Raw genomic sequence first — 27326 nt, forward strand, 5'->3', positions numbered from 1 at the left:
GAACATGATGAAGGTTGGACTCTGATCACACAAGTAAAATTTCAGGCAGATTGGAGCATTTACAGGCTAGTCATAGAGTTTTCCTATCCATCCACCAGGTGGCGCTGCGACCAAGAGTGTATTTTGGCCTATGGATGTGATCAGGATGAATAAAAATCTTTCAAAAAAATCCTAAAAATATCTAAAGTGATTACATATATATCAGTAAAACTTCCAATATTTTCTTTAAGAACATTCAGAAAAAAATCAACCAAAATCCAAAAAAAAATCGCTGGATTTTGGTTGATTTTTTTTCCGAATGTGCTTAAAGAAACATTTTTTTTTACATTTCTTTTTTTCCATCAAAAAATGTTCAAAAATTCCCCAAAAATGTGACAATGTGGAAGTTTTCACTGTGAAAATTAGTACTTTTTCCAACATTTTCAAACTTGACCTGCAGGACGACACGAGGGTTAAAACAAGATAATTTCAAGATTGTTTGACTTAACAAGATATTTAAGATGCACTGTCCTAAAACAAGTCGCTCCATGTTGCTGAAATGTCACTTATTCAGTGAATTTATCTTAAATCAAGTGGGATGAGACATTTTGACTAAAAATAAGGCAAATAGACTTGGTAAGATTTTGAGTTTTTGCAGCATAGTTAATTGAACCTAAGCGTAATTAAAATGAGATGTTCATCATGTTTTGTTCTGAGATTTTCATTGAATATTTCCTGTACAGAACACAGAGCAATACAGTTTAGAAGTTATGTTGTTTGACGTCACACCCCTGAACAATTCTTCACACCTGCTACTGTCTTAGTTAGTGAGAGTGGGCTCTGACCTGTACTGAGAGAACACTCCCTTTTCGATCCGGACCACCATAATGAGGAGTGGGGTCATCTGCTGTGGGAGATGACCTGTATGTCACAGTGGGACACCTGCTGTCCTCATAAAGTGACAGGGACAACCAGTAGCTGCAGTTTAGTCCATCCCTCGTGTATCCTGTTGTTGTATCAAGGTTGTAAACGGGGCTTCTCACTGTCTTGATCAATATTACACTGCATAAGCACAAGGCAAGCAAGTTCAACACTTTACTGGAGACTGGAGAAGTTTCCCCAAGGTGAGTTTGCTTCTTCAGACTGGAACTTAAAAAATAAAATGCTGCTCATGCTTGTGAAATGTGAGCTTTACACTCTGTTTGTGTTGTTGTTGACTAGGCGATCTGAGGATGAACCTTCTCATGTGGTGTCTGCTGGTTCTTGTTCTCGGTTCAAGCACTAAAGAGACGGTTGTTGCTAAAACCAGATTGTCAAGGTATTGTTAGGTGTCAATCTTTTGACTTGAATGCTTGCAGGTTGGGATTTTAGCAGCTTCCGCACCTTTGTCAGTTTATCTTTTCATTCATTTAGTGTTACCATTTTTACTGGAAAAAACAATGTTGTGAAATTTCAAATATGTGACATGATACGCAGGACTGATCAACTCATCGACTGTGCTTGGCGCTCATATCGCATGGAAAAAGGACAAAGGATCATCCGAAGCTTCAAAAGGCATTCAGATGGAACTTTCACCAACGACTTCACCCGCTATCTCGACAAGATGAAGGCTAAAGATTTTGTGGAGTGGCTGGCCAGCACCAAACGAGAAGGGTGAGCCGAAAAAGAACATTATGAAAAAGCTGCTTCTTTGCTGACGTGTTGTAGAAATGGAGAAGTTACAGTTTGTGTTTTTACTGCAGATTGTATATGTAGCCTATATAAGTATGATAGATTTTCAGTTAACATTTCTGAACTAAAAATGAACTACAGGCTGTATCACTATTTTAGACTGGAGGTATCTTGCAGTAATTTATGTATTTATATTTTACAGATATCATGAAAACCTGCTCCACATTGCCGCACAAGTGTAAGAAACCCTGGACAACCTCACATAAAAGAAGACGACTCCTCTCCTGCAACATAGTATCGGTCTACTTATGTATTCTGAAGTTTTCTCAAATTAAAGGTACATTCTGCACCTTTTACATTTAAAAAGTTACGTTTAATTTCTTATTTCAACTTATTTTGAAATATCAGAATTATTTTTTTAAAGCTAAAGGTCATGCTTAGTGTTAGTTCTATTTTTTTCTTTAATTAGAAAATGCACAAAGAATGCATACTTAATTTTATGATTGTATTTTTCCTCTCTGCTGTATCATTAAACTTAGATGCACAATGAAAAGCGTAACTTGAAATAATCGATTTGGAGTATTTTCTGAATGCATTGTAAATTCCCTTTTATGTCTTTGGTATCGTGTTGCACACAAATGTATTTTCAAACTAATTAAGATTTCAGAATAAAATATTACAAAGCTGCAGCCTTTTGTGTTGACATCAGAGACCGATGAAAGGTTTTGGAAATGATATGCAAAGGATAAGTGAGGCAGATCTGCGTGGAGAAAAAGGGACGTTTCATATATGCACAAGATTGGCCACAGGTGGGTGCTGTTGTTTGGCAAATTGGAAAAAAAAAATCAGGCAGCTCCTCCTCAGCTGAGGCTGATTTGGGAAATCTTTAAAAAGAAAGGCAGTGTGTGGGCGTAGAGGCATCTGTTTTGATTCTTTTTCCAATGCAGACTGCATATAGCAAAGCACTTTGTTCACACACATTTACATTGTTGCACAATAAGGTTATGCAATGAGGCAGGCAGAGAATACAGTAAGTAATGTAGTCAACATTCAGTGGAGAAGGAGGGGCTGCTGGATGTTAGGTCGGTGGAAAGAAACTGGCTAAAACTGAGGTAGGCTGAAGGTTCTACTGTAGATCTGTGTTTTGGGAAAGGATGTGGGGGGTTGTCACGTGTCCACCTCATTTCTCATTGACAAATGTGAGTTGTATGGGGGTGCAGCTGTGGTGGAGGGTTCTTGGCTTCTGGCCATAGCCATGATGGAGAGCTCCCTCTTTGCGCTCCATCCTCCCTCCTCAGTCTGACTCTCTGGGGAGGCAAAAAAAAAAAAAAAAAAAGGAGACCAGGAGAGGGAAGGAGGAGAAGGAGGGAGGGAACACCAGCAGAGCACAAGCACGACCCTCTGATCTCAGTCAAGGGTTGAAATGGGATCAGATAGTAGGAAACTCCCCCTTTAACTGCTGGCTATTCTGTCTGACATTTACCAGCAGGGCGAGCAGCAAAGTGGGACAGAGGAAGAGGAGCCGAACAGTGGATGATGAGTGAATGCTTTGATGCTTTCATTAGTGACTGAAGGGTCAAGCCTGTAATAAAAATCAGTTTGACCATCACGTGTCGGCTATAAAAAGCCATAAACCTCTGCTTAAAAGGCTAATCGTGACAAAAAAAAAGAAAAAAAAGAAAAGAGGAAACGATGTGGCAAGTTTATATTTAGCCGCGTTCAGGTTTACCCACAGAGAAAGCACATGCTCCGTGGCAACACGCTTCACAGGGAGGGATGGAGAGGGGGAGTGTAGGTGTGGCTCTCCGCGAATTAGGTCGAACTCCTCCGCACACCCTCCTTTTTTTTAAATGGCGGTTCTTGCTCCGTTTAACGCCGATTTCCTCGGACGCAGCCCCGCCTAGAGAGCCTCGGACCCGGACGCGAGTTTTGCGCTCCAGCCTCCAGCACCGCGGACAGCTCCGGAGCGCAGAGACGGCCGCTGCTGCCGGAGCCTCGCTGCTCACATGTCGACCAGAAGCGTGAAATATCCTTTTTTTTTTTTTTTTAAATCATCACTGTTGATTTTTTTTTTAAACGAGGGAGCCGCTCTCCCTATTGGAAACATCAAACTCATGGAGGCACTGGGCCAAACTGGGAGTGTGCTGCTGACTCAGCCTCGGCTGCTGCATTTATTTATCTGCACTGCAGTGCTCCACCACCTCCCATCCCTTCTCCTCACCTCCCCCCTCCCTCCCTTGCTGACTCCCCCTCCCTCCCTTGCACGCTGTCAACCTGGCAGTGCAGGGAGGAGGAGAAAGAGACGGGATCGATAGTCAATAAGGAGCCTCTTCCGTTTGCCTAACATGTGTAGATGATATATAACAGAGAGACAGATTTGTGAGTGTGTGTGTGTGTGTGTTTTTCTAGGGAGACAGAGGGAGTGCGGGGGAGGAGAGGGATGCTGGAAGTCAGAGAGTCCACGTGATTTGAGGGAGGGATGGGAGACAAAATTTGGTAATGTGACAGAAAAAAAGGGAAGGGAGGTACTCCACTGAGAATATGCCATCTATTCTGTTTCTGCACAGAGCACAGCTCAATGCATGTTTTACATACAATTCCACCCAATACAAAAAGTATTCCCTGATCAATACCCTTCAACATGGCCATCTCACATGAACTTATGACTGTAATATACCTGTGGGCTATTGACTTTACGGTGGACCACAAACAGGAGCATCACAGCACAGATGGACTATATAATGATGGGGCTACAGTCCATCTTCTGCCTGCCAGGGGCATGTTAAGCCTTGACACAAGGCTCTTAACAAATTCAATAAGTCCATTACATTTGAAAGGCAGCCTTTCAGGACCCTGTTACCACTCTGCTCCATTTCACAGGATGTTTTGTAATCCTCCGGCATCCATATACCGCACCACAAAAGTAAACTCAAGCACACAAAATGGTGACCACTACTTAAAGTGGACACCATGAGGAAATGAGCCTGAAGAAAGAAATCAGGCCAGGTTAAAATTGCTTTCAATCTCATTTTTAAAAAGCACTAAATGTGGCATTTAAAAGCAAAGAAAACAGCACACGAGTTGTAACTGGAAGGCTGCTTTATTGGTAATAAAAAGGTTCGTGCTCAAATGAAGACAATCTTTCATATATTCTTACCAAGAGTCCAAGTGGTTGTGCAACACACCATCATATTGTACTGTATATCCTCTTTTATCACGGTGTCAAATGATAACAACAGTTTGAAAAGCACTTTTTAATTTTTCAGCAAAAAAGAAAAAACGCCCATAATAAACCATGCTAAAAAAAGAATGAGTCCTATAATCAAATATTGATACAAAAATAAATTTCAGATGGAAACAGAAATATAGAAGAAATAAAACCAAAAAATATAGAAGGCAAGCTGCTTTTTCACAAGCCAAGTGGGTGACACACATAGCACTAAGAACAGGACATTTTTGAGTTAGCTGTTTTTCTGTTAACATCACACACTGTTGAATATTAAGATGACGTGGGGTGTCTGGATGATCCTCTGGCAGTATTTGACTCCACATCCCTGATTAATGTTGTGCTCACCCCCCCCAAACCCCCTCACCCTCCACAGTTTGGAAACATGTATTTTTTTTTTTTTTACATTTTTCAGTTCCTTTTTTTTTCTTTACTTTTTTTGTTTGTTTTTTTCGTTTGTTTTTCAGTGTGGCATTGACATCCAAATTCGCAGAAAAAGCAGAAAAAAGGCACATGCCATTGAGTGGAACACTAGAAACAAACCAGTTAACGAAAGAAACGTGAGGATGAGAAGCAAGTACATGGTTGTTTGTGTGTGTTGAGCTGTAATGGCACTGATGTGTTGGGGCATGAGAGAGGGGGGGAAGAGTCCGATTCGGGGGTGCATGAGGCGGTCAGTCACGCCAGCTGATGTCCTTCGGGAAGAGATCACCGGTAAAAGTTGGTGGGCAGTGAGGAGAGTCACCTTTTGAGTGCTTGTGTCTGTGACTGTGTCCTGTATACTCTGAAGGTGACAGATATGACAGTTAAGTGAGAAATGTGCTGGTAACATTATTCCTTTCATCATGATCAGGCTACATCCAGTGACATCGCACATGAGCTATTCCCCAACATAGAAGGGTGCTGGAAACAACCAGTTTTAGACATCCACTGAACGTGTTGCACATAAATCAAATGTGACAAACAGTGTTCTTCTGTTTTACGTATATACATATAGACATATATGTATACATGTATATATTCTTTTGTATTATATAATATCTATATTTCATTCAATTTCCGTCAACAAAGTGAAAAGTGTCTCAAAAAATCCAAAAGGTAACAAATGTGACAAAGGGCATAGCTGGAAGCCATTCTATATTATTGTTATTATTCATTTTTTGATTATTAGTAGTAACATTTTTAAAATTCCATATTTACAAAAAACACAACAAAGCATGCCAATAAAATAAAAGAATATAATACAATATTTATAGTTTCTCTCAAAAAGTTCGTTCTTTTTCAGCGATTGTGCCATTTACATCATAGCCTGCACTGTACATATATATGTTTTTGTGTTTTCTTTTTGTCTTTTTTGCTTTGTTTTTTTTTTGTTTTTGTTTTTTTTAAACTTTTCAAGTGTGAATGTATCATTCTAAAACATTACATCCAAGATGAACATGGGAATATTGGATGACGTAACTCGCTCCTCCTGTGGTTCTCATTGGGAATGTATTTGGTTTCAGTGTGCAGCAGCCAAACTGATTCAAGAGACCTCATATTGTAAACAGACCTCAGTTGTTGTTGTACAGGGGATTCTGGTACAGGCAGTGTTTAAGCACACCAAATGGCATCAGTGGTGTGACGATGGAGGCTGGATTTATGTCCAGTCATCCACTTAGAAATAGGACCATCACTCCTGTGTAGAAAAGAAATGGCAGGACACCGATGGAGGCAGTTGTGTCTTGTCTACCACTTGACAAAGCCTCAATTTTTTTTAAAATATGAAAAACACCCACAAAGCTTATTATACAACATAGCTGCGTCGTTGTGAGGCCTGCTGATGTTTTTACTCCGCAAGTGTTAGCGTTTCTTCCTCCATCTAATTTACTTTTGAAGCAGGTGATAGCATCTGAAAGCCTGCAGGTATGTGAAAAGATGGTGCGAGCCTGGGTCCAACACCACACAGTGTTTTAAGAGGTCCCACAAAAGCACAATGATACACTGACAAACATGGGACTTTCAGCACTCTGACTCAGACCAAAGCACTACTTCTTCTTCTTCTGCTCTTGCTCTTTCTCTCTTATTCTCATGGCAGTCAGTCGAAAACTCTGAAGGGAGGTTCTCTACCTATTTTATTGGTCCACATTTACTCTGTGTAATTTATCAGCCATCCACCTCCCTGAAATACCAGACAGAAACCATTTGATTCTACAGTCCAAACACCGAGCCCTTCATGGCCATCCACCTTCCATACACGCTAGGCACGACAAGGCATGTCCTTGTGATAATCCTCTGCTAACTCTGCTGTGTTAGATGGTCAGTGTCACTCTCACTGATCAAAGCCTTTTGTGAGTATGATTGCATCACAAGGACATCAGAGAAGGACTTCAAGGCTTTTTCCTAAAGCTGGCTACTCAAAATTGTCTGAAAAGCACGGCCTAAGACATCCCTCACTGGAAAATTCTGATGTGGACCTGTCCAAGTACAAAAGAGGAACTTCAGTGAAACAAATCAGTAAAAGTACTGCCTAAAGTATTCACCTGAACACGGTTTTCAGTTCTTCCACTAGCCCAAAACAAAACACTAAAAAGAAAAAAAAGAAAAGAAAATTAAGTTCATATTTGTGTCCCCTCTGCAGGAACTACAGCAGTAGAGGGCATACCTGTTGACACTTGAGAACAACGGACCCTTACTGGTGCCAGATATGGATTCCTTGGCGTGAAACTTCACCTGCTCTCGTTGCCGTAACAGGGACCACAGGTAGGTAAGAAAGGTGACTGTAGGATGGATGTAAGTAAACAAAGAGATGTAAGCCCCAGATTTGGTTCAGGACTACTGGCATGGCCCTCCAAATCTGTGCATCCTCAACAGGAGGATATTCTGCTTCCTAAAACTCATACACTCCACACTCTTTCTATGCTATTAACATTCAGAGCAGCAAAAAAAAAAACCCTTTCACTATTTTGTGTTGTTGGCTGATCCGACTGAGACTTTGCTTCTGAGTGCTTACATCTGTCATTCACCTGAAGTTTCAATTAGGGGCTGAATTAAAAGATCCGTCGCTACAAAAAGGAAAACTAGTGAAGGGCAGGATCGTACGGATATCATTCCCCCAATATTCTATATATCATTATCCAAAATCTTCATTTTCCATTTATAGGTCTTGTAATTTCCTCAGTGGACACCCTCAAACTTATAGTCAAGCCACTGCAGTGGTCTGAGAATTAGTGTCTTGTGGACTATGATTACTCATGCATGATTCCTGATCAAAACATGCCTTCATGCAAGTCATTTCTATGCATTGAACGAGCACAATAATTATTATTTATCTGGAACTCGGTCTGAGCAAGTCTCCTTCAGCCCAAGTCAAAACAATGACTAATGACCCCTATCCGGTCAGTGTGAAAGCCCATGTAGAAAATGTCTTTTTCAATGTCAGTATAACAAAGAGGAGATGAAAAGACCAGTGACATGGGCTAAATGTTACCTTTTTTTGCTGCTCAAATAATGTAAAGATGCAAGTATACTCAGCACAAACAAACAAAAAAAATCTTTGTCTACACTTCTGGGTTTCCCCTTCCCTCGCTAGTGTTTCCTTCATCGCTAAACTTGCTCGGTTGATTATTGTTTTCTTCTTCACAAAGATGGTAAACTCAGTGGTACAGGCCCCGTTTAGACTGCTAATACAGTTCTACTGGGATCTGTATGATCCAGTCCCGCAGCAGTGGCGCTTTGCTGCGGGGGTTTCCACACTCGGTGGTGGCAGGGATTTCGCAATTCTCCAATCATCTAGCAGAGATTTCTGTGCCTTGGCAGTTGGTCCCCAAAGAAGCGTGTGCCATTGGCCAGCACACGGTGAGTCACTGTTTTTCATTTTGTATTTATTCCTCATTTCTATGAACTCGGTCTCTATGCAGCAAAAGTTCCACGGTAAACTGATTGTGTTTGGTTCAGCTGTCTTTGACGACATAGGAAACCACATTGCCTCAGTAGTATTTGAGTATGTAAACATTTTTTTGTGTGTTTTTGTTTTTGTTTTTTTCTTACTTGCAAATGATCTTTTTCTACATTTGTTGGGTTTGGGCTCAGAGTCTCATCTCGCTGTGTTTTATTGGATTTTTCAGAGTCACTGAATCCTAACACTTGGATTCCCACTCATCTTTTTGGTTTTTGTCCTTCTCTTTCCTGGCCCACTCCTCCTTGTTTTCATCCTGCTTCTCCTTGTCGGGTTTGGTCACGCTATCGTAAGAAGGGAGAGAGGCAGTGGATGGTGTGCTCTCCTTCTTCTCTTGGTTGGTCCCGCCGTTCTCGAGCTTATTGTTAGTGAAAGTGTGGCGTTTGAAGATGATGCCTCGCCTGATGAGGTGAGCGCGGTAGGCGTTCTGGATAATTCTGGCAGAGACATCCTCCTGTTTGCGGCGGAGGGTGGTGGTGATGGGTTCATACGACACCTTGGAGGGGTTGGCTGCGACAAAACGCTCCTCCATCTGCTGCCTCAGCATGTCCAACTCACCACTGTCACCCAGCACGCGCTTCGTGAAGGCAAACAGGATGTCCAGGCAGTGAATGCGATCGCCACTCACCATGGGCATGTCCATGGCAATTAGTTCTATAGTGTTGGGCTTTGGCACACGGAGCGGGTGCTCCAATGCATCGGCAAAGTCAGACAGCTTGGCAAACGTGATGAACTGAGAGGCAGTGGGGTCAAACTTCTCCCAGATCTCGTAGAAGGTCTCGAAGTCGTCCTCGCTGAGTGGATCGGCGCTTTCCTCCGTGGCCACGCTGAAGTTCTCCAGGATAATGGCAATGTACATGTTAACCACAATTAGGAAAGAAATGATGATGTACATGACAAAAAAGAAGATTCCCACTGAAGGGTTACCGCAGTCGCCCTTCACCGAAGTGCCAGGATTCTCTAGGTTGGGATCGCAGTCTGGTGGGTAGTTGAGGATCGGCAGAAGCAAGCCGTCCCAGCCAGCCGACGTGGTGATCATGAAGAGGATGATCATGCTGTTGCCAAATGTCTCGAAGTTGTACAGATCATCGATACCCGCTCCATGTTTTACGTAGCCAAAGTTGGACATGCCAAAGATGGAGAAGATGAACATGACCAGGAAGAGCAGGAGGCCGATATTGAACAGAGCTGGCAGTGACATCATCAGAGCGAAGAGCAAAGTCCGGATGCCTTTAGCTCCTTTGATCAGACGAAGGATGCGGCCAATACGAGCCAATCTGATCACCCTGAACAAGGTTGGTGACACGAAGTACTTCTCAATGAGATCAGCCAGGAACATACCTAAGGGAAAGGAAAAGAAAAGATTATAATCACAATAAAACGGATTCTCAGGTCACTCGCTTAGTGCTCCATGTCTTCCACTTCCCCGAGTCACTCACCAACGATAGACAAGATGACCACAACCACGTCGAAGATATTCCAGCCGTTGGTGAAGTAATAGTGGCGAAGTGCAAAGAGCTTCAGCAAGAACTCTGTGGTGAAGACTACGATAAAGATGAAGTTGACCCAGTAGAGGACAACCTCCGTTTCATTTGACTGGTCGTCTGTTTCCACCATCATGGTGACCATGTTGAGGCAGATTAATATCATGATGGAGATGTCAAAGACCTGCTGCGTCACAAAATCGAACACCATACCCTGGATTTTGTTCTATGTGGTGAGAGAACACACAGAGTGATGAGATTTACTGACATTTCAACCCAACAGCCTCACGCGTTTATGAATCTAAACACTAGTAACCATACCTGTGGTCGAGGAATAGGCTTTTGTGGCTTTTTGGAGCCCAGTTTTTTCATGGCATTGTAATACTTTTTCTGTTCTTCTGTCATGAAGATATCTTGACCTCCAAAGTAAAGGGATAAGCAACAGTTTGGTTATAATCATATTCTAACACTTTAACCAGAAAACTCGTAGAGCAAAACAGAAAATTAGGAGACAGAACAGCTCTTATCTTTTTCTTCTGCTGGTTGAAATTGTCAATGATCACACCAATGAAGAGGTTGAGGGTGAAGAAGGAGCCAAAGATGATGAAGACCACAAAGTAGATGTACATGTAGATGTTGACTTCATAGTCGGGCTGGTCTTCCACCTTGGAGGGAGGAACAACGTTTTTCATTCATTCAACCTTTATTAAAACCTCGAGAAATCATTTGATTAGAATCTAAACAGAATACACAGAGCAATAATTCATATTTCAAGGGAATGTTCACACAATCTAAAGGATTATATGCTTATTTACTGTCTTGCCAAGAGCTAGATGAAAAAATATACCATTCTTATATCTGTGTAGTAAATATGTAGCTACCACCTGCAGCTGGCTAACTTAGCTTAGCATAAAGACTGGAAACGGGGAAACGGCGAGCGTGACTCAGTCCAAAGGTAACAAAATCGGCCTGCTACCACATCTAAATGTAACTAATTAACATATATTTGTTGATTATATACAAAAATGAGAAAATTTGTTATTTTAAAGGAGGTTATGTGCTGCTAGATTATACAAGAGCATCCACAGGTTGCATGACAAAAGGATGCAGCAATGAAGTAAGTCCAATATTCATGTAGATCTAAATTATTTTGGCATTTAACTTGCTTGTCTAAGTCTGACATTAAGAATATTTCCCAAAACCATTTCGTTAAGACCAGTTGGTCACAGTCGGCACACAGTGAGAGATAATATTTATTAATGTAGCCATGAATATACCTCTCTGGAATCCACAGCTGCGTACATAATGTCCATCCAGCCTTTGAACGTGGCCTTTCGACAAAGAGACGGGATTAGATTTGTTGATCGGAAGTAAAAATTAACAGAAAAATGCAAAGAAAATTCTAAATTGAAATTATGGCAAGCTTCAAAAAGTCAAACTCAAACCGAAACTGATGCATGTCCTGTGGCACAGCTTGTGCATGGAAAGAAACAAGCGGGTGAAGAAAAGTGCATGGAGAAACATACTAATATGAACAATAGGCATCATCACAGCACTGTGAGAGCAAAAAGCAAATGGAGTTTGAAGCCGCAACAGACCTTCAGGTGAAGCACAAACAGAAAAGCAAACATGAACAAAAAAGAAATGCATAGGAAAATGAGAAAGGAAACCAAGTTAGCGTGAAACAAGAAATGGAGCCAGACGAGGGGAGATCGGGAGCGGCGCTCTCACCACTTGCAGCAAGGCGAGGTAGCCGGCGCCCACATTGTCAAAGTTGATCTTGACGTTCTTCCACCTGACCTCGGTAAAGTTTGCGCTTATTAGTTCCTGACACTGAGTCTTGTTGTTGACCACGTCGACGGGGAAGTATTCCTCTGACGTCTCATTGAAACAGTAGTAGTACTTGCCCGCAAACAAGTTGACCCCCATGATACTGAAAATCAGCCAAAAGATGAGGCAAACCAGCAACACATTCATAATGGAAGGGATGGCACCCACCAAGGCGTTGACTACGACCTAGACCAGACCAGGGAAGACAGGATATGACAGTGTGAGAACCACGAAGTGGACGCAGCTCATTAAAGCCCTCCGACAAGACACTACATACTGTTATGGCGTTACACTTAAAGATGCTGCTCGGCCCCTTTGTTACGGGGAGTGTTAGGAACAGCAGTTTAATCCTACTATGGCTCCATGTAGCTGAAAATAAGCGCCGCACACCACTGCGATGTGCACGTAGAAGTGTGGGCACTTAATGGGAAGGAGAGCTGCATCAGTCCCAGTCTAATTAGAGCAGCACTGATGTGACTCTGAGATGTTCTTTGATCTGTCGAGGCATGAAGCTAGGACTGCTTAAGGGACTCTCACGCACTCACACACACACACACACACAAAAACACGTGCTTAAAGGCAAACACCTAGTTAAAATCTACAGGAAGCACATGTTTATGATGTAAAATGTACAATTAATGCTTTTTATATGAAGCATGATCATGTTTTTGATAACTGCATCCACTTTCAAACAGCACTGACTGTTATTTTATGTTTTAAATGTGCACTACATTCACTATAATAAATCATAAATCAAGTTCATGCAATTCTTGTAGCAGATTCAGTGTACTATTATTTATTTTTTCCAAATGTTTTCGTGACACATACACACACAGACACACTGGTTGTTTCCTAATGCTTTGTCTGTTTCAAAAATTGCCAGATGTCCCTGAAATGTCCTTCAAATTTACATAATATTTAGAGTAATATCCAAATATATAAATCCAAAAATATCCGATAAACCATCAATAACAACAAGAATAAATTTGTGAGATATACTGTATATAATATTTGGTCTTAGAACCTAGACAAAAATGCATTTCTACATATTTCAGTAAAAATTAGTCACAAGTGTTTGCCATACCACTATGAAGTGTCCGCTCTTCCCACCCCAACCTTAGACAGTCAATATTTCTAATATAGCTGACTCTTTATCCATAACTAGCCCAAGTCAAACAATATAACATTATAGCAGTAAAAAAATAAATAAAAACTAAAGAATAACTCCCACCACCACCCCAAAATCTATTCCTGTCTAGCGATCCAAATCTGATTCCCCATATATTTATCATTGCCAGTAATAAGCTCAGCACATAGTGAACCGCTCACTACCAGTGTTAGGCAGGCCGACCAGCAGCTCTCAGGCAGACAGCTGAGCATGCATGTCTTTGGCAGACTCGTTTTGTGGAGCCATATTCCCTCCTCGTTACAAACAGACAGGGAGGAGCTCTAGAGCAGGATTCTCTCAGCGTGTACACGACCTTCACAGGCCGCCTCGTGGTGAACGTGGCATCGGAAATTTCACGTGTGGGGTGCAAAGGACACGCTGGTGAAGCATTGTGTCGAATGCAAGATTGCTTTTGGGTGACATTTTATATCTGATTGAGCAAAAATCACATTTTGAAGTCTCCCACAGTGGCGCCGGTGTACTTGCTGAGAGAATGACTCTTTGCTTGATCTGAGGTAACAATTTAACCGCTTTCAAAAATTCAGTGGTTTAAAAAAGAAAAAAGAAAAAAAAAGAATTAGGCCATGCTGTGTGGAAAGCATTCTCAGAAAGAGGGAAAATGGCTTTCAAAAATGCATAATGTGCATCGGCAGTTATAAATACATGCGTGTTACATGGCATTGTGCAATCTCAAGAACCGCTCAAATCAATACATAAATAAATAGAGAAATGTGTGGATAGAGAGATAGCGGCTAAAGAGATCATGGCTGAAGCTTTGCTTGCTTGTGCGTCTGACGAGCCATTCTGATATTTACATGGTCCGTGTGGGTGTCTGATAAACATCTACAGCACAATGTGACTGACACCGACACTTGTAAAAGTAGCTGTGATATGTGTTACAGGTGATTAAACCAACCGGGGTTCAGAGGTTACATCCAAAGGCCCCGTAATGTTCATGATTACAGCCTTCAATGGCTGTTAAAGCTCAAATTGCCAGATTATTATCATTTCAAATTCTTTTAGTTAAACTTCAGCAGGTTCGTCAGGAAAAAAAAGGGGATTTACTGAAACTGGCCAGAGATGGTGCCATTCCTGTACAATGCATTGCTCAAAAACACTACGACTGAGGTTACAAAGCAGCATTAAGAGAAAGAGAGAGCAAAGTATAAAGTCAGAACAGCCTGTAATCATTGCATGTTAAGCAGTGCAATGTGTCCAATCGAAGCTGCACTGCTCGCCCGGCGCTGTTGAGTCGCGTTGGGACTTTGCGATGTGTCGTGCTGTAAGACTCAACCAGCGAGGATGCAATCAAGTTCTCATCATTCTAACTCTCCAGAATCTCTTTCATATGGTGTCATCTCTCCATTCAGCTACTTCCCTATTCATTTATTTATTGCTTTGACCTCAAATTTTCCATTTCCAGTCCAAACAAAAAGGTAACTCAATTGATGAAAATAGACATTATAGTCAGAAATTGATACAGCAGGATCAAATTCCTCAGTTTGTTTCCCTCTGCGTTACTGGGCCACCCTCGCCTCTCTTACCACATACACCCAGTGAATGAGCTCATTCATAGGGGCATTGGTATTGGCATTAATACACTTTATTAAAAGCAAATGTGCCATGATTTCCAACCCCAAAAATGACAACATCTTATTGACAGGTCTAGCCCCAAACTAACACGTTCATGAGAACATCCATAAAGCCTATCCAGGGCCTAAAAGCGCTGATGTCTGCTCATGTGCAACGGCATCACATTTTAGTCGCTGGATATCTAGTATGAATGAGACTTCACTGTGAGTCAAATTTGATGACTTGATTCATTTACAATTAATCCACCCTCTGAATGATTACACAGGCCCTCTTCTCCTGCTGGTCTGTCATTTTTGGGACGTACTAAAAAAAAAAAAAAAAAAAAAAAAAAAAAAAGGGGGCGACATATTTTCTGTCTAGGGTTGAGAGTGTTGTCCGAACGCTGCGGTGCTAAGTGAACCTACGGGGCACCACCCACCCAGAACTCCAAGTCAGAGTTTAACTGGGCCCATTGTTGCCTCCCAGTTTCACGTCCAGTGGGAGTGGAAGGCAACAGGAAGCCGGGGTCTGCTGTATGCTGCTACAGTATGCGGTGCCATGACATGACAGCAGTAATGCCTTGTGTGAAATGGCAGCCTAGCATATTTGCTAAGCTTCTGCCTGCATTCCCAAAGGAAAGCAATAAAACTGATTACACTGCGTTTGATACGTTGTGAAATTTTTTGCATTAATTAACCTGCCACCAGAATGGACTGTTAGCAGATCAGCTAGTCAAGTGCTACAAATCCAAACACTGCTGACACTGGCAGAAGTTTAACAAATACTTTCCTCCCAAAGCCACAACACCGTGAGTGTGTGGTTTCTGTCTCAGTCCCTGATGCAGAAAGATCCTGGACAAGCAGGAGAGAGTGTGGTGACCCTCCAGCGGTCCGGCCCAGCCGAACCGGTACGAGGTGGAGTGAATAGTGGAGGGACAAAAGGGGGAGAGTGCGGAGGAGAAAGGACAGGTAGGAAGGGTGGGTGCTGCACAGTGCTGCATATGTGGGGCTGAGGAGGAGGAGGAGGAAGAGGAAGAGGTGGGGAGGGTCTGAGGTGAGGAACTAGAAGACAAGGCAACCAGTCCAAGGAGAGCGAGAGGTAAAGGAGGATGAGATCAGGAGAGTCAGACAGAGAAAGAGACAGAAGGGACTACGGATGACAACAACCAGGTGCAACCTATCGCTACCACCAGTCACAGACTCGACCAATCGGGTTACAAAGGTTTACTGTCGCAGCGAGTCTTCTCGTACAAATAGGACAGATTCCTCTGAGCGGTTGCTTGGCAGCAGCCCTGCATGCAGAGTTTTGGTGTGACTGGTTAGGCAGTTGTTTGTTTTTGGTGTCCTGCAGCTCCCTGGTTCCTGCTGGTTGTTCTCGATGCCAGATGCATTGAGGGATGGTGTGAGCTGGGGAGGGAGGGAGGGGGGAGGTTATGGGAGCAGGAAAAGGGGCATGTGGAGGAGGAAAGGGGAAGGGGAAGGGAAGGGGTTCTCAATTGAAAGCAGTGGTTGAGAATCAGGCCAAATGAACAGCTAATAGTTGACTTGAATGCTCTATGAGATGGCATGTAGGTTTGGTTAGCTTTGACCAATTTCACATTCACTTTGGCCAATCAGGAAGAAACAAAGGAGAATGAAGTCATCAGAACTTGTAGTTTGTCACTTATGTGATGAGGCAGCTTTGTGAAAAAATATTTCTGTTGCTCTTTGGGTCATTTTTTTTTTTTTTTTTACTATCAATCAGACCAATTTTATTTTTTTGGTTTCTTTAAGCAGGTTCAATTGAAATGTCTGTGATTCTGCTGGCAATACAACTTTACTGTTACTTTACTCAGTCTCCCAGCTGCATCATGACTTATTCTTTCGCTCTAACAAAGGCATGGTACAGGATTGCGCATGGAAAGGTGACTTTTTTTGCTTTCACTTCCTGGTTTTTAAAAAACAAAAACAATCCCCCAATATTTTGGAGTTTTTTTTTGTCCTCGTAGTTTATTTTTAGATCAGTTCTAGCATGCTTTAAACTGTTGAATGGGCATGCGGAAGGATCAGCTGCTTAGCTTTGGATCTTACCCTCATCCCTTCAAAACGTGACAAGGCTCTGAGGGGTCTCAAGGCCCTTAGTGTCCTGAGTGATTTAATGGGCCCTAGATCGGAGTAGCCCAGCGCATTAGCTACAAGGCTGACTATAGACACCTACACAAAAACAGAGAAGCAAAAGAGGTTCCAAACTGTTAGAAGTGAGAATATTCACTAAGGAAGAGAGACGGCCCTGGTATAGGCGGAGAGTTGCTTGACATACACACATAAATCTATGCATGTATATGCATGTATAATATTGCATTTATACATGTATATACACTGAGAGAGAAGGTCAATGTTTAGTATAGGTTTTATGTGCGTAGTATTTTTAGTAGCAGTAGGCCATAGGGGTTGTTTGTCTGTTATTTTGGGGCAGTTGACGAGATGTGAAAAGTCCTTTGTACCTGCAAAGAAATTTGTGGTTGAGAGAGAGAGAGAGAGAGAGAGAGAGAGGAGATAGAGACATAAGACTCAAATAGAGGGTAAATTAGGCAGAAAAGAGTGCTACATGATTTAGTAAAGATACAGGCGAAGGGACTGGAAGGACAGAGGAAGAGGATTTGGGGGAGGAGGGAAGGAGAGAGGTTACCCTGTAGAAGCTGACAAAAACCCAACAGACTTGAGAGCCTTACCCTTGCCCCTCTAACATTGTCTCTCCATGTCGCTCTCGGGCTGAGGCATAAAATCCCATATAATTTAAGACAGACAAACTAACGGAACCTAAGAGAAAGAATACAAGTAAACATGTACAAATGTGTCATTTTGCCAGTTTTTTTGTTTTCTCTTTCTCAGACATCAAATCAACTCGTCAACACAGCATTTAGATTCAAATAGGAGAGCCACAGTCACATGAACCACACACAAGAAACAGGGATGGAAGGTTAAAGGGCACACCGGATATAGTTATTAGCACTGGATGGCACTGAAAGGACAAAAATACACAGAGTACAGTCGAGTTACACACAGTTAACAATGGTAAACGATAACAGCACACAACCTCAAAGGAACTGGTGCCGCCCCTCCTCACGTCCGCCAGCAGCCACCAAAGGATTTCTGCAGCCAAAGAGCACTTCCTAGTGTCTTATCATTTGTTCAAACATTCACTAAACACACTCATTACTTTGCAAAAGTGTGCACACATCCACTCACCTTCACATAATAAATGCACGGAGCCGTTATTGCAGTGATAAATCGATGAGAAAATTAGGCAAAGTGGCTTGAGATACAGTTTGGGTAATTGTGGTTATAGCTGTGGGCCACGTAGCCGAACACTTAAACAGTTGCATTGTGTACCAAGGAGGAAATGGACAGTGGGAAGTGTGGTCAATAAGCTGCACTAATGTTCTTTGAGGAGTGGTAAGAAGTGCAGGATTGACTTGGCATTGATGGAGTCACCTCAAGTGTCCTAAGCAGCCGTTAGAGGGAGTCAGCAGCACCGGGAAGCACTGAGAAGACGGATTCTTTGGCTGAATGCAGATCCTTCAAGAAGCAAAATGCAGATGTAGACAGCTGTTTAAGAATTAGGCTCAAATTCTTGACATTTTGGCAAGCGGAGATGTGTTTGTTTGTTACAGATTTTCTACATTGTTGTTGCCGATTGAATCCTCAGAAAGGCTTTTATTTTCTGTTCTTGGTCTGGATGCTGGTAGGACTGAAACAGGGGGAGTTCCAGTTCCTTACAAATAAGGAAAAATATCAACAGTAAACACATGTGAACGCACCTCCAACCAGCCACCGACACCAACCGGTCAAACTCACCGCAGGAAGTACACAACATCCAAAGCTTACCAAAATCACGGAGGGAGGTTTGTAACAGGCAAAATCTTCATTTTGACTGATGCCATAATCAGCACAGACTACAGGAGATAAAGCATCTAAACCATTTAAAAGAACGGCAGGAAAGGTGTCGGCATGAATTCCTTACTGTAAATGTTCAAACATCAAATCTAGTTTGTCCTGGATGGGGCATTTATTGAGATCATGCACTTACTCTTTGGCACAAACCTTTTTAAATCCTTGCCCTGTTAGCAGCTACTCTGATGGGGAGACAGTAAAATAAAGATTTTGCCTTCATCTACACTACAGTGTTTGGGGTAATTGTCACCTTCAGCCCGACCCCTTGGAGGGCCCCCCTTTGGGGAGCCTGGCCTCCGGCCCCCCAGCCGGGCCAGCTGTGCGGTAGCGGCCTCAGTGTCTCAACGTCCTTCTCACAGAGCTCTGCAAGGCAAGGCCAATGACATCTGGGGCTGTGATCCCATGATGACGACAGCACAAACCAAACAGAAATAAAACAAACTAAAAAAACAAAGGGAAAAACACAACAAAACAATGATCATAGCCTGAGTGAAAAACAAAGATGAATGGAGTATGACACCTAGCAGCCTCACGCACCTCAGAATCGATCATTTGATAAGGATTCATATTCCTACAGTGCAAGCAAAATAGACTTCTCTGCTTTGCAAATATCTAGTTGAGTTTTGCAGAGATCCTGCTGCTGCTGCTATGTAACTCTCTAACATTGTATTTCCTGCCGCCTGACATAACAAAACATGTAATAAAATACAAAAAGCATCTCATAATGAAAATCAGGAAAACACAAATCAAATGAAAAAACAGAAAGATACAATAACGGGGGAGATGAGGAGGAACACACTGAAAGAATCAGGCACATCCACACCCAGAGAGAGTTACAGGCCGGTCTAATGATGGTGCCCCCCCCTTTCTGAGTCCATGGCAGAGGTTTCACCCAACAACACAGGACAGCAGAGGCACAGTCAGGCCACAACACAGCCCAGACTCTTCAGGCACAAGGTTTTTTTTTTTTTTTTTTAAGAGGGGGAGCTCTAGTGAAGACCAAAACTTACCGCCGACTGCCTGTCACCCACCATCATTACATCTCAGCACAATATCACCACATTCCTGAGGTTACACTTCCAAGAGGGGATGGAAGGAGGACGGGGAAAGAAAGGAGGAGGGACGTCATTCTCTGTAACATGTTCACAGCTGCCCCGAGTGGACAGCACACCTACAGGGAGGGAGGCTACAGGGGCAGCAACCAGAATCAGCACAGTGTGGTCTGATCGTCAGGTCTGTGTGTGCTGCATGTGAAAGCGTGCAGTAAAAATGCATGTGGTTGTTCATTTAGCCAGTTGTTGTGTATTCAAGTGGGATTTTAACCCTCTGAACCCCAAAATCCACCAGTGGGTGTGAAAACCAGGTTATTTTTTTTTAAAAAGTGTCTTGTATCGGAACCAAAAACTGCAAAACAGATAAAAATTGCACTATATTCACCACTGTGCAACATGCAGTTCCACAGAGAAAATCAACTATATCTAAGCTTAAACAGTTTTTTGTTTTTTAGCAAAATTACTATATTCTGCATGTCTCATTTAAAAATGGAAAAAGAAATAGATCGCTAGCTATAAACAGATTCTGCAGAAAACAAAAAATTACGCGGTTCTCGGCTCAACAGTGAAATCGATTCAGCTACAACCAACAGTCATGTGACAATAAATCAAGGAGTTTTCAGCTGAACTGCTGGCAGGGCTTACACAGGAGAGACTAGACAAGTATGGAAAGAAGTAAAAAAGTGTACGTAGTGTCTACAGATACGGACCCGTACGCCTAGCCTATGGCCTACGGATACGGCACTTTCCATTTGCTTCTTTAATTCTCGCTGCCTGAAATACCCCAGTGCCCCCTATCAAGTGTCCATTTTCACGGCAAACAGGACTTCCATGTCGATATGAACTGGCTTGTGCTCTATATACATGTGTCTCTACTGCATTCACTATAGTTACACCCGCTGTCTTTGGCCAGTTATTTAAAAAGTAATAAAGATGAATGAGATCGCCGCAGTGTAGAAAGGTTTATAATAGAGTATAAGATGTATTTCAGTAGATCTATGTCATGGTTAAAGTTATATAACAGCTGTATACATACAAACAAAATCACGGCATGAAACAATGGCAATGTATATGTCATATATGCCCTATATCCGTACCCGGGTACGGGTCCGTACCTCTAGCATCAATCAAAAGTGTAAATGGATCAATATATAATTGTGGGACTTTTTGTATCATAGTTGATGTTTTTGCTGTTTTCAGGCCTAAAATCAACATGGCCGCCTGTAACCAAACACCACATGGCATTTTTACAGAAAGATTCTTCTAAATATTATATAAACTATTTAATAAAATTGAAAGTTCAGAGGGTTAAACTCTAAAATCTATAAATGAATGGATGTAGAATGCAGAGTTGTTAAAGCTTAGTGTACATCATCTGTAGGGTGTAATTGCGTGTGTGTGTGTGTGTGTGTGTGTGTGTGTGTGTGTGTGTGTGTGTGTGTGTGTGTGTGTGTGTGTGTGTGTGTGTGTGTGTGTGTGTGTGTGTTTGCAGCAGGGATCTGAATAACAGGAGTTATAGTGAATCAACATGGCAACCTCTGGCCATTGATGGGAGTCCATTCACAGGTATTGGCTGAGGTGGTGGACACTGCGGAGAGGTGGTTAGTTCAAGGAGAAAGTCAGAAGTCAGGGAAATTCTTATTCTATCCATTTCTGACACTCAGTGCAGATTAATCACATTTTTAGCATGTAGGCAAAATCCAAATATTTAAGGCAGTTTGCAGTCGAAATGACCCCCTAGTTTCCTCCCCACATTAGAATCTGTCATAGCTGTGTCGTGTCAAATTGAACAATATAAGATGACATGGTGGTTGTGTGTGGAGCTGCCAGAGAATAGAGGAAAGAATCCCTGTTCTGGACTTTCAGTCTTGACTGACACGAGGAACAGAGCAGTACACAGAGAGAAAGGACAGAGGCACATATCAAACATCTTACAGGTCAGAAACACAGGCAAAGACAGCTTTACAGAAACACATCATTGACACGTCCTGTTGCTCTGAGCACGACTTGAATATGATGATTGAGCGACTAGAATTTGTGTCGAAATCTGAGCTTCAATAGCTGCATGTTCAGTGTGGAATCACACCATTCTGGCTGTTAATTTTGTCTTAAAACACTGTTTTTTTTGGCAGGGAAACAGAAAAACTATTTGTATATGTATATTTATTGTACATATTCAAGCATCTCAGAGTGATAAGCCAAGTGAAATATTCAGATTACTGCTTGATGGAGTTGTAAAAGGTGACCGAGGTGTGTGTGGACAGACTATAGTGATAATCTTGTAAAACACTGTCCTTACTGCATGAGAGAATAACAGATTTTTTTCCCCCTCTCACCTAATGCAAGCCATGAAGCAGATATTCAATTAACAACCTGACCTTTCAAGCCTAACCACACCCAGCAGACAACACTTAAACACAATAATAAAAAAATCATGTGCTATAGTATATATTCTAACAATCTAGTAAAAGATGACTTAACTGTTAACAGACATTAGCTTTAGCTGTGCTGTTTATGTGTGCTGCTGCTGACCAGGGTGTGGCTGAGGAACTACTCTAATCTGCACATGATGGAGGAAACAGGAAGTAGACTTACATCCACAATGAAGAAGTCCAGCCAACACCAGGCGTTGGTGAAATACTTGACGAAACCGTAGGCGACCCACTTCAGCAACATCTCCAGGATGAAGATGTAGGTGAAAACCCTGTCGGCGTACTCCAGAATGATCCGGATGGTCTTCCTCTGCTCGATGTAAACATCCTCAAAGGCCTGCAGAGAAACATACATCAGTTACAGCAGCGACAGCGGCAGAAATACTACACATCCTGATTTATGATTACAGCGCTACGGCCCTGTACACAGTTGCTTAGTAACAGTGATCTATATGATGAGAAAAAAAATCTGTTCTGGATGAAATATTCAAACAACTCCTCGAGTAATATAGATCTGCAACAGTCTTTTTGGTAGCCGTCCACTCGCAGAAATAGATCCCTTCTTTGATATATGGTACGATCCATTAATCACAAACCCCCCCCTTCTGGCCCTTCTCTCAACCCAACCGACTGCTCCACTGCTTCACTTGTTTTACTTCCTCACTGCCACAGAAACACCAGAGCCTGTGAAGAACATTTATTCTTAACCGGCAGGTTTGAAAAGGATGTTATTTTTAGTAAATCGCCCAAATCCCACCATTTATCAGTGCTACAAACTGTAAAAATGGAGCTAATCGTTTGATTTTCAGCTTTCACTCCTTAGTGATGTTCCGTTCTGTTGGGAAAAAAATAAAATATATGCTTTAAAATCGTGATATTCCATCATAATCGCATAATCTACATGTCTAAAATTAACAATTTCCCCAAACTAAATTCTACAAAAAGCAAAAGATTCGGCAGGTTCTGAGTTCAATCTTGAAGCCACTAGCTGCTCAGGTGTGAACAACAGTCACATGACGAAAACTAAAAGACTTTTCAGCTGAACTGCAGGCAGTGTTTAGACAGAGGAGACAGGAGACCAGTATGGAGACAAATTAAAAATGTAAATAGCTAAACATCACAGTCTGCAGAGAAACCATTTTTTACAATACTGGTAACAAATGTGGACACTTGGGAAAATGTTGCACATGCTGATCCCAGACTTTTTCAGTTTTAGTCAAATAAATAATTTAATGACAATTGAAGTTTATTTATTATTATCTATTTAACCCTCATTTATGGGAACCGAAAATATTGTTTTCTCGTCTGAAAAAAATCCAAAAATTCTCCAAAAAAATCCCCTAAATTTATGAAAATTTGCAAAACCTTCAGAAGAAAATTCCAATAATTCCTTAAAGGTTTCCCTTAAAATTTTTATTTTAAAAAAATCCCCCAATTTTGGCAAGAAAATTTTTCCAAAAAAATCCTAAAAATATCTAGTGCGATTACATATATATCAGTAAGACTTCTAATATTTTCTTTAAGAACATTCACAAAAAAATCAACCAAAATCCAGCAAAATTCGCTGGATTTTGGTTGATTTTTTGTGAATGTTCTTAAAGAAACATTTTTAATAGTTTGTTTTTTCCTCTAAAAAATGTTCAAAGATTTCCCAAAAATGTTGAAAATGTGGACATCAGAAGTTTCACTGAGAAAATGTATTTTTTTCCCACATTTTCAAACTTTAAACCGGGTCAGTTTTGACCCGCAGGACAACATGAGGGTAAAAACGTTATTATAACTGCTATACTGCACATAAAACATCTTCTCTCTACTTCCAGTCATGGTTATACCATTTCCATAGCAGGACTTTATACTGCAGGGAAAAATGAGCCAACAGCGAGCAGAAATGTGACCATATGTGAAATGTGAATAGAATTATGGCAGTTCAAACTATTTTCACTTCTTGTAACTGTCCAGTCTGGTTCTGTGTCTGTCCTCCTTACCAGGGCGCCACTGCTGAGGAGAATCATGAAGATGATGAGGGTCTCAAACCAGTTGTGTTCCACAATCAGGTAGCAGGTTTTTCTCAGGAACCACCAGCTCTTCCCCCAGCCCATGGTGATGTCAACGTCACAGCATTTGTACTTGGCCACACAAGCTGAGGACACACCGGAGAGCAGACCACGATAGATACAGTAAGACAGAGCAAGATGATGAGGCATTAAATGTGGTTTGGATTTTCCCAAAGACGGTATCGTTTTTTTAGCTCAGCAAGTAGTTTGAAATTGGACTGTTGTTTTAAATATACAGAATGAATAACAGCAAATAGTAGCAAATCCAGACTGGGATCTACATCTCAATACTGAAGAAACAAGTTTCTCCAATTAATATTTTGCAGTTAGCCCTATTTTGTCTTCACAAATGTTTTCAGAAAGGCTTTGCCAGCAACCGTATTTTCCCAAATGCTTGTATTTGACTTCGGTTTATCCAGATATGGAGCTTTGTAGAAGTTTGAACACTTTTCAGGCTGCTAGTAAAGCCCACGGAAAACCTGGAGCTAACCATATCTTGGTTAATCACACTGCCCACATACTTATGTAATTTTATTGAACCTAAAGTAGAAAATTACCCTTATTCTACCTCATTAAAGTGATCTCTACTACCTTATTTTGAGACATTCACATAATTTATCTGTAAATCAGAGTCTTTGCATCAGCATCAGACAGACTGATGAATTGTCTCCACGGCTGAGTGATCCTCTGTAACGAAGCCGTCCTTCACCCTGTCGCCCTATAATGTCCACCGAGCCCGGGGGAGTCTGGGTGTTGTGGAGTGGAGGTAATGGTTGCAGTGGTCTCACCATCTGTCCAGCATGGCTCCGGCTCCATGTACTCCTCCACCGTCTCCACCACCACCACCTCCTCCACGTCTGGCTTGATGTCGATGGTGCTGCCTTCTGAAGAGCTGGTGTCGTCCAGCTGCAGGGAAGCAGATGTGCGAGATTCACAAAAAATAAACATGAACACACATGAATGCACATAAACTGCACTGCAAAAACTCAAAATCTTGCCAAGTCTGTTTGTTGTATTTTTAGTCAAAATGTCTCATCCCATTTGATTTACGATAAATTCACTTAACAAGTGACATTTCAGCAGATGGAGGGACTTGTTTTAAGACAACGCATCTTAAATATCTCGTTAAGTCAAACGATCTTGAAATTATCTTGTTTTAACCCTCGTGTCATCCTGTGAATCAAATTGAACCGTTTTAAGTTTGAAAATGTGGAAAATTTTCACATTTTCAACATTTTTTGGAAAATATTTGAACATTTTTAGATGAAAAAAAAGAAATGTTAAAAAAAGTTTCTTAAGAACATTCGGGGGAAAAAAATCAACCAAAATCCAGCGAAATTCGCTGGATTTTGGTTGATTTTTTTCTGAATGTTCTAAAAGAAAATATTAGAAGTTTAACTGATATATATGGAATAACTTGAGATATTTTTAGGATTTTTTTGGAAGATTTCTATTCATTTTTTGAAAATATTTACAATTTTCTTTTTTAAGTTTTTATTTCTTGCCAAATTTGGGGATTTTTTAAAAAAAATAAAACTTTCAAGGGAAACATTTAAGGAATTTTCTTCCCGAAGGTTTTGCAAATTTTTATAAATTTGGGGATATTTTTGGCTTTCAGACAAGGCAACAATTTTTTTTAGTGCCATAAATAAGGACAACAGGAGGGTTAAGACACCTAAGCTTGACAATCCTGGTAAAATACAGCTTAAAATAAGTTTTCCCTGCTAATTTCAAGATCTCAAAATTCTAAATATCATATCTTATTTCTAGAAATCTCACCAAGCCATTTTTCACTTGTTCTATTGGTAGATTTTTTTCACTTATTTCAAGGTAAAAGTTTTTTGTTTTCTTGTTTTGAGAGGGTCATTTTTTCCAGTGTGAGACACAGAGTTTCTGGAATTGCTAAGATAAAAACTAAACTAATGATGCCTTCAGGAACCTGACAGGAAACATGTCATTTCCAAATTGCATTATCTCAATCTTTAAATGGATAAAAAAAAAAAAATCACTGCGATTTGTTTCCTATATTGAAATGGACATCATAACAGTCCCTGAACATCACATATCATCCACATGAACACCGGAATAGAATATCAGATGGCACATCATCTGCTCTGAAAGTCTTCTAAATGCATTTCATCAACAGAAATACATCAGCAGGCACCCATTCATCCACATTGCCTGCCTGCTCAAGCCACTCTAGACGGCTCTATTGAATAATGGAGTTATATTAGTGCCTCAGAGTATCCAGCCACACCCATGACCGTCCTGAGAGAGAGAACTGCACAGTGTAGAGTATCTGAGGTTTATAAACAACAAAAGCAACATGAGGAGCGTCATTATTCACATGCTGGCGCTCTAAGTGGCAAGGTAAGTGGTTGAAAAACAAGTATGTATCCTTGTTTTGAGTCATGTCCTGCCTGATTGCGGCGATAAACTATTATAAGTGGATGATAGACTTCATATCAGGATTCTCCTCGCTGACCTCTTTGCTGTTCTCGTTGTCCGACTCGCTGCTGAAGTCTTCTGTGTTGAGGTTTTCAAAGTCGGACTCTCCCACAGCGATGGGCACGCAGACGGTCAGGTTCGGGTTGTGGATGAACGACATGTGGTCCTCATCGATCATGTACTTGCCAACGCTGCTGCCGATGCCGCTGGTGGTGCCGTTGCCATTCTTGGCGTAGTCCAGGTCGCGGTTGATGTCCACCCCGGTGTGATTGGCGATGCAGTTCAGCTTCTTGTCGTACATGTCGTCCAAAGGCTTCTGCTCGTCCTCCATCGGCGGTTTCCTCATCAGACTGGCCACCAGCAGCCGCACGTTGGCTTTTATCCACGCGATGCCTTTCTTGATGCGCATGACCGAAATCTGCAGGTTGTTGGGCTCGCCGTCGTCGTCCGTTGCAGCCAAGTTGTCAGCGCTGAACGAGCTCAGCAGCAAGGCAAGGAACAAGTTCAACACCTTTGAAGCAGAGGAAGAAACGGTTAACAG

The 27326-nt window shown here is 41.6% G+C and overlaps 1 protein-coding gene and 1 long non-coding RNA gene across 6 annotated transcripts in view; both read right to left on the bottom strand.

The window, feature by feature from the left end:
* Nucleotides 1-4731: 4731 nt before the first annotated feature.
* scn8aa (sodium channel, voltage gated, type VIII, alpha subunit a) overlaps nt 4732-27326 on the bottom strand; it is a 55415-nt gene continuing 32820 nt past the window's right edge. For all 5 annotated transcript variants that reach the window (XM_022205220.2, XM_022205224.2, XM_022205222.2 and 2 more), the window contains 11 exons: nt 26823-27296; nt 25126-25243; nt 24269-24423; nt 22447-22620; nt 16937-17059; nt 12029-12313; nt 11575-11628; nt 10825-10962; nt 10619-10723; nt 10253-10523; nt 4732-10154 (listed from right to left, as the gene is read on the bottom strand). In XM_022205220.2, the coding sequence (XP_022060912.1) occupies nt 8995-10154; nt 10253-10523; nt 10619-10723; nt 10825-10962; nt 11575-11628; nt 12029-12313; nt 16937-17059; nt 22447-22620; nt 24269-24423; nt 25126-25243; nt 26823-27296 (3057 nt within the window). In that variant the 3' untranslated portion in view covers nt 4732-8994. The remainder of the gene's footprint in view (nt 10155-10252; nt 10524-10618; nt 10724-10824; nt 10963-11574; nt 11629-12028; nt 12314-16936; nt 17060-22446; nt 22621-24268; nt 24424-25125; nt 25244-26822; nt 27297-27326) is intronic.
* Nucleotides 17066-22440, bottom strand: LOC127534314 (uncharacterized). Its single transcript, XR_007942374.1, has 3 exons — nt 19050-22440; nt 17578-17665; nt 17066-17349 (listed from the first exon to the last, which is right to left on the bottom strand). It is a non-coding gene; the product is annotated as an uncharacterized LOC127534314 (long non-coding RNA).

Source organism: Acanthochromis polyacanthus, chromosome 6 (genome assembly GCF_021347895.1).
Source record: "Acanthochromis polyacanthus isolate Apoly-LR-REF ecotype Palm Island chromosome 6, KAUST_Apoly_ChrSc, whole genome shotgun sequence".
In the NCBI taxonomy this organism is placed as follows: Eukaryota; Metazoa; Chordata; class Actinopteri; family Pomacentridae; genus Acanthochromis; species Acanthochromis polyacanthus.